At 38.0% G+C, this 7520-nt stretch overlaps 1 protein-coding gene and 1 long non-coding RNA gene across 3 annotated transcripts; one reads left to right on the top strand and one right to left on the bottom strand.

Moving 5' to 3' along the window:
* Positions 1-1732: 1732 nt before the first annotated feature.
* Positions 1733-4814, top strand: LOC145072507 (pyruvate decarboxylase 2-like). 2 transcript variants are annotated; one of them, XM_079018947.1, is made up of 5 exons: positions 1733-2484; positions 2990-3640; positions 3725-3860; positions 3952-4140; positions 4249-4814. In XM_079018947.1, the coding sequence occupies exons 1-5, from the start codon at positions 1874-1876 to the stop codon at positions 4417-4419; spliced, it is 1758 nt and encodes a 585-aa protein (XP_078875073.1). In that variant the 5' UTR covers positions 1733-1873; the 3' UTR covers positions 4420-4814. The 2 variants fall into 2 exon arrangements, with proteins under 2 accessions (XP_078875073.1, XP_078875074.1); XM_079018948.1 differs by having other exon boundaries at positions 1734-2484; positions 3743-3860; positions 4249-4811.
* Positions 4815-5250: 436 nt separating this feature from the next.
* Positions 5251-5908, bottom strand: LOC145072509 (uncharacterized). Its single transcript, XR_013691039.1, has 2 exons — positions 5658-5908; positions 5251-5544 (listed from the first exon to the last, which is right to left on the bottom strand). It is a non-coding gene; the product is annotated as an uncharacterized LOC145072509 (long non-coding RNA).
* Between the last annotated feature and the right edge of the window lie 1612 nt (positions 5909-7520).

Genomic DNA, 7520 nt, shown 5'->3' with positions numbered 1-7520 from the left:
AAAAGTAGCTAGGGTTGAAGTTCGAGTCTTTCATGTGTCATCCAGTGGCGTAGCCACATATACTCTAGGTGGGTCGTAGGACCTACCTAAGTTTTAATATTTTATAGAAATTATATAGAAACTTATACTAGGACCTACCTTCTAGTATTAAAAAATATAAAGGATCTATCTAATTCTATATGAGGAACCATGTAACATTTTGTTCTAGATTCGCCACTGGTGCCATCATGGTTTCAAATTGCCGACATCTTCACAAAGTAACTCCCACGCGTTCTGTTCATTGACTCCAGATCCACTCTCAACATGCGGCCACCTACCGTTTCGACTGCGGGGGTGTATTAGCCATATATTTTATATTAACCGTATATTTTGTATAATGATGAAATTATTTTGTAAATATTTTCCTAACTTAGATTAGGTCAATCATTCTTGTATTATAAAGACGATTAAGATTGGTGGAATAACATACGGAAGATTTTATCAACTTTCAATTACTATCTTTTATTTATCTTTCTTTCTTCACAACAAAAAATATCATAGATCAGCATATTTAATTTACAAAATGAAAATTTTAGCCTATGTTGAACATCTGGTCAAAACAATGGACTGATTATACGATTGGGCCAACCCCACTAATGGGTTGTTAGATGCTGTTGTGGCTATCTGGTTTGCTGAGAAAGTAAATTGGAGTGCATGAAGACATGAAGTGTTAAAGTTTTGGTGGCCCTGGACCGAGAAGCCCAACACTATTGGGTCTATTCCAGTTGGGTCGATGGTGTTCTGTGGAGAAGGGACAACAAGGGCGTGACTCGAATCTTCTATTTTATGATGCAATGTGTTATGTGTGGAGAATAGTTCTCTTTCTAACATGGGCTTTAAAGTTTGTAATACATAAAATCTTATTGGGTTGTGGTGGAACTTCAACCATGGAATCTGTGAATCGGAGAAAGAGATGACCAACTTAGGTGTTGTTTTTTTTTTTTTTAAAACCACTTCAGACCACTAATTGTTGCGTCGTGCAGCACACGCGAAGCACTTGGTCTTTCGCAGTTGTTTGTTTTTCTGAAGACTTCTGACTTAAAAACTGTTGCGCGTGTGCTGCGTGGCGCAACACTAAACCAACTGCTTCAAACCTCTTCGCACCTTACTTTAATTTACTGCAGCAGTTTGCAGACGTTAAAAAACAAACAGACTTTTTATTAAATGTTGCAGTCTTTTGTTCCACCTCTTCTGCTATCATCTGCTACAGAGGATTGCAGAGGTGGTCCGTAGACTTAAAACATTTTCACTTCGAAAAAACAAATAACACCTTAGTGTTATGGAGGGAGAGGACCCTTAGAGAAGGAAAAAGATGATAGTTAAGAAAGAAAGAGAGAAGAGATTGGACATTAGATTTTTCTTTTTAATCGGCAAAAATGTATATACAAATAAATAATACATATATAGATATGATCAAATACAAAAGCTAATTAATTTGACTACATAGGCTAATACTAATACCTAATCATTTTACAAAAAATAAAATTAAAAATTAAAAAAAAAATCATATATACCTAATATAAGTTTCATTTTCTGTTTATATTTCTTAAAAAATTATCACCCATTTAAGTGAATCTAATTCGAAAACGAGGGATGGGTCATGTAAAATGAAAGAAGATCGGGGGCTAATCAAAATTCTTGAATGTAAGAATTCGCATGAATCGGGTTTAATTACAACCAAAGAAAACAACAAACTACCGTAAACCAGCACCTCACAGTGTCCCTTCAATTTCGAATCTCACTCATCACCACCACTATATCACCTTCCACCACCCTATTCCCACACCCTCACACCACCACTCTCTTTCTCTCTCTAGACTCCCCCGACCTGAAAATGGAGGGAACGCATGAAGACGTAGGCAGCTTCGTCGGAAACAAGGACGCCACCCTGGGCCGCCACCTTGCCCGGCGTCTCGTGGAGGTTGGCATCACCGATATCTTCACAGTTCCCGGTGATTTCAACCTCACCCTCCTCGACCACCTCATCGCAGAACCCCGCCTGAAAAACGTCGGATGCTGCAATGAGCTGAACGCAGGGTACGCCGCAGACGGGTACGCCCGGTCCCGCGGTGCTGCCGCCTGTGCGGTGACTTTCACCGTCGGTGGTTTGAGCGTCCTTAACGCAATCGCAGGTGCTAACAGCGAGAATCTTCCGGTTATCTGTATCGTGGGTGGACCAAATTCTAATGACTTTGGAACTAATCGGATCCTCCATCATACGATCGGAATCCCGGATTTCAGCCAGGAGTACAGGTGTTTCCAGACGATTACTTGCTTTCAGGCTGTGATTAGTCATTTGGAAGACGCTCATGAACAAATCGATAGGGCCATCTCCACCGCTATCAAAGAAAGCAAGCCGGTTTATATCAGTGTCAGTTGCAATCTTCCCGGCATTCCTCATTCCACCTTTTGCGAGGAGCCCATCCCCTTCTCGCTCTTTCAGCGGTAATCAACATCGTTTTTATTCTTATTAATTCCTTTTTTTTTATCATAAACTTATATTATTAGATGATTATAACGAAAGTAAATTGTTTATATGATTAGGTTCTATTTAATTAAATGTAATTTTATTAAAACAAGCATTCTTTAAATAAAAAGATTACCTTTAACACAAAAAATTATATAAATATTATGTACATTAAAAAAAATGTTAGATAGATATATTATTACATTTGTATGTTGAAGTAGTTTTATTTGATTGCTAGTATTTTAATATAAATCAAGTATATTTTTTATTTAAATATGTATTGTGCTTTAAATTCTTACAAAATATTAAATTTTTAAATAAAATTTGAACAATCACTATAAATAATAAACTAAAAATGTATGAAATTCAAAGTTAGAATAACCAAATCAAATTTGGAATTAATGAATAATATATTTGATAATCGAGTATGTTAAGATCTCAATCAAATTTGTAAAAAAATATGATGATTGTTGATTGATGTAGGACGAGTAACCCGGCGGGATTAGAACAAGCAGTGAAAGCGGCCGCCGAATTCCTCGACGGTGCTGTTAAGCCGGTATTGGTCGGCGGTCCAAAACTACGTGTAGCAAAGGCTCAACAAGCTTTTGTCGAATTTGCAGACGCGAGTGGATACGCGCTTGCTCTAATGCCCTCGGGTAAAGGAATGGTACCCGAGACCCACGAGCATTTTATGGGGACCTACTGGGGAGCAGTCAGTACTTCCTTCTGCGCGGAAATTGTCGAGTCCGCTGACGCATATCTTTTTGCGGGACCCATTTTCAATGACTATAGTTCGGTCGGCTACTCTTTACTGCTTAAAAAAGAAAAAGCAGTAATCGTGCAGCCGGACCGTGTGGTGGTTGGAAACGGTCCGGCTTTTGGGTGTGTTCTCATGAAAGAATTTCTTGAAGAACTTTCAAAAGTGATCACCAAAAATACTGCGGCTTTTGATAATTACCAAAGGATACATGTTCCGGATGGTGAACCGGTCCCCGGTGAGCCGACTGACCCATTGAGGGTCAATATATTGTTCCAACATATACAAAAAATGTTGACCTCTGACACTGCGGTGCTTGCTGAGACTGGGGATTCGTGGTTTAACTGTCAGAAACTGAAGTTGCCAGATGGATGTGGGTAGGTAACTAATAACCATTATTTTTTTTATATTTAATTTTTGGGTGGTTTGATGTAATCGATGCATATAAAGAGGGAGAAAAGTGTGTGTTATACTTCCAGGTATGAATTCCAAATGCAGTATGGTTCGATCGGGTGGTCTGTTGGTGCGCTTCTTGGTTATGCTCAGTCTATACCGGACAAACGGGTCATTGCTTGCATCGGTGATGGTAGTTTCCAGGTATTTTAAAATATTAAAAATTGTGAAAGCAAATGGGATTTGGGAGTGGGAGTTGTTTGATGAATGTGGTTTTTTTTTTTTTTTTTTGTAGGTAACAGCACAAGACGTGACAACAATGATACGACAGGAGCAAAAGAGCGTAATATTTTTGGTTAACAATGGAGGCTACACCATAGAAGTTGAGATTCATGATGGACCTTATAATGTCATTAAGAACTGGAACTATACTGGAGTTGTGGAAGCCTTTAATAATGATGATGGCAAGTTGTGGACTGCAAAGGTACGTAATAATTAGCTACTAGAATAATAATAATAATAATAATAATAATAATAATAATACATTTGAATTGGAATTACGTTTGATTTGTGGGATTAATTGAATTAACAGGTGAAAAATGAAGAGGAGCTGATAGAAGCAATAGCAACAGCAACAGGGGAGAAAGAGGATCATTTGTGCTTTATTGAAGTGTTTGTTCATAAAGATGATACCAGCAAAGAGCTTCTGGAATGGGGTTCTAGAGTCTGCGCTGCTAATAGCCGCCCACCTAATCCTCAGTGATTTTCTTATCTTATTATGATTATTATCATATAAGTTATGAATTTTGGTTTTGTTTTGTTGGAGGGCTTTTGATTGTTTTTGCTTTAGAGGAGTGAGATAGTTTTTAACGTAGTAATGTGGCTAAAATTGAGGATATTCCGGCTATATTGGTCAAACAATGGGTGTTATTGACAATAAATATATATAGTCTATATATTGAGGCTTCCACATACATCATGAATACAATCCAAATGTGCGTTTTTCACATCAAACTCGAAATACTAAGGGTTACATGTTTAATGTGTTGTGTGTGATATGCAACATATTTTTACTGGCAATAGTTGAAATGAGTCGATCCAATGGGTGTTAATGTGTTGTCCACGTCTAGTGTTGGATCATCATAGAACATCCAATTTATATGGCCGAAGATGAATCTTCTTTTGTAGTAGAAGGATTGAACGACATGGATTCTCAAGTCTCTTATATAAAGATAGATATGAATATGTTTTTTCCTTTTGAAATGTTTAAAAATGAAAATCTAACTGATTTTTAAAAGAGCATGAAGATCATAAATTTGGGTTTAAAAGTTTAGAGAAGATGATCCAAGAACCGGTAGTTCTTGCTTTAATTGTTTCAAGAGTTTGAAGATGCACGTCTCTACACAAGTATTTGATCGATTGTGAGATTGTAAAAGATGATCCCATTTCAATTACTCAGAACAAAGCATGTATTTTTCCGTAATAAAATTATAAATCATATTTCTTGAAGACTCTAGCAAATTGATTGAATCACAAGGATTTTAACCTCTAAACTAGCGCAAGACTAAAATTATGCTTGAAGATGATAGACACATAGCATAAACTGAAAAATAATTCAAATGAAGGAATGTTGATATAATCAGCAAACCATCTTCAAAATATATCAGGGTGTTAACAAAACTCCATAGCCAAATGTATCATCAACTACTACCGTAACAAGTACGGAAATTAGAGACAAAGACTATATAAAACATAAATCAAAACAGTAAAGCTACACCGCTAGAAGCAACGGAGACGATTCAGAAGACAAGCTTTCGTTCATCTACTTGGATCTCTGTCTCATCTTTCGACGCTTCCTCTTCAACCTCCTCATTCTCTTCTTCTTCCACTGCAAAATAAAACGCATAATAAACAAATATCAGATCAGAAATACCAAAATTTGTTGACAATCGTAAATCTTGAAAGAGAATACTGATACGTGATGTTGAATCGATCGATTACCTTAGCTCTCATTGCGACGCCGGCTTGATTTCAGAGCTCCAAAGGCAGCGTCTAAAGGACTGGGACGGCGTTGGGGGCGTTTTGTGGTTAGTGGATGAAGGTTTATAGTGAAACCCTAGTTGGTGTTTTTCACTTGGGGCGGGTTACAATGGATCGGTTATCATACCCGGGCAGTTCGAATATAACAGGACAATGGGAATTTGGGATGTCCAATGGATATTTGTAAAGGTGAATAAAATCGAACTCGAGAATTAAAAAAATTAACAAAAGCTGATGAAACATAAATGGACAAATTAAAACCATTGATTTTAAAAACCGAAAATTTTGGTTTTTTAGGTTCAGAAAGTGGCCCGTTTTTAGTTCAACCTAATCCACTAAGGGGGTGTTTTGATAAATAGTTTTTAACTTATTAGTTTATTGTGGTGGGAATAAACATTTTTTTTAAAATATGTTTGGATTAGTTTATTGCGGTGGGAAAATAAACAATAAGTAATAAGCATTTTAAGTGTTTGACAAACAATACAGCTTATATATGAGTAAAATGACCAATAAGAGAAATTGAATATCCTATTAATTCTACCTATCCTCTTACCCATTATCATTAAATCTCATTAAATGTTACACATATCATCATTTGATTGGGTAGGAGGATATGTAGGAACAAAAAGTAGGAGGATATTTAATTTCTCTCATTGCTTATTAAAATCAGCTTATTCTGCTTATTACTACCACAATAAGCTGATTTTTAATGACTCCTATCCAAACACTTAAATTTGCTTATTGTGGTGGGATTAAGCAATAAGCAGCCTATTTTTTCCTTATCCAAACTGTAGCGCTCTAAAAATTTCAACCAATTTATACTTTTCAAAAACAATCTGATTTCATAAAGTTATTACAAAAAGGTTTTCAATACAATTATTATCAGAGTCTTCCCAGAACCACATCATAAAACATAATCATGAGGAGCGGTACGATCACGCCTTTGCCTTGCCACGGTCTCCTGAAGAACCTGAAAAACATTAAACCACGACTGTAAGCCCGAAAGCTTAGTGAGATACCCCCAAAATACCAACCACATATACCATACACGCACAACATGTCATATCATAACAGAACACAGAACAGCAATGCACTTCGGGTCTACTATGTGACTGGTCCGCCGCACCGGCCTTTCAGTCCACCTGGTCCACCCTCCGAGTCTAACCACATACATCGAGTCTACAGTGTGATTGGTCTGCCCACACCGGGCCTTCAATCCACCTGGTCCACTCTCTGAGTCTACAGTATGACTGGTCCGCCCGCACTGGGCCTTCAGTCGGCATGGTCCACTCTCCGAGCCTCGGCACGTCTTGGTCCGCCCTCTTGGGGCCTACAGCCTATCCGGACCGCTCGCTGGGCCTTCGGGATAACTGGTCCGCCCTGGGTATGTTGGCCTACAGTACAAAGCAGGACCCGCTTCAACCCAACTCCAGTCCAACAACCATGTGCACATAGACATTCAGTCATATAACAAATCACATTCAATCAAACCGATCAAGCAGATCACATAGCATAACATCATCCTAACCAGGATACCGACCTAACCGGTCACTAGCATAGCATCATCCTATATACCAAGATACCGACCTTAACCAGGTCTCTAACATATACCATCCTAACTACCAGGATGCAACATAGCAAAGCAATAACATAACAACGATACCCGGATCACAATCCGATAAAGGGCCGACCTTGGTGTCGTAGACCATGTCAATATAGTGAGGATAACTCACCTCGCAACTGCCGACTGAAAAGATAAGACCAAGATGCTCCGACCACTGACACGATCTCCACCACTAGCCAACACCAATACTAAACTCAAAA

Source organism: Lactuca serriola, chromosome 9, assembly GCF_051521515.1.
Source record: "Lactuca serriola cultivar US96UC23 chromosome 9, Lser_US96UC23_V15, whole genome shotgun sequence".
In the NCBI taxonomy this organism is placed as follows: domain Eukaryota; kingdom Viridiplantae; phylum Streptophyta; class Magnoliopsida; order Asterales; family Asteraceae; genus Lactuca; species Lactuca serriola.
Note: the sequence above shows the minus strand (reverse complement) of the source record. Positions and strands in the feature narration are given on the sequence as shown.

Excerpts from the sequence above, each read along its gene's own strand:
- LOC145072507 (XM_079018947.1), top strand. The coding sequence starts at position 1,874 with ATGGAGGGAACGCATGAAGACGTAGGCAGCTTCGTCGGAAACAAGGAC. Across the intron at positions 3,861-3,951 it reads TCGGTGATGGTAGTTTCCAG|GTAACAGCACAAGACGTGAC; the intron begins GTATTTTAAAAT and ends TTTTTTTTGTAG. Across the intron at positions 4,141-4,248 it reads GCAAGTTGTGGACTGCAAAG|GTGAAAAATGAAGAGGAGCT; the intron begins GTACGTAATAAT and ends TTGAATTAACAG.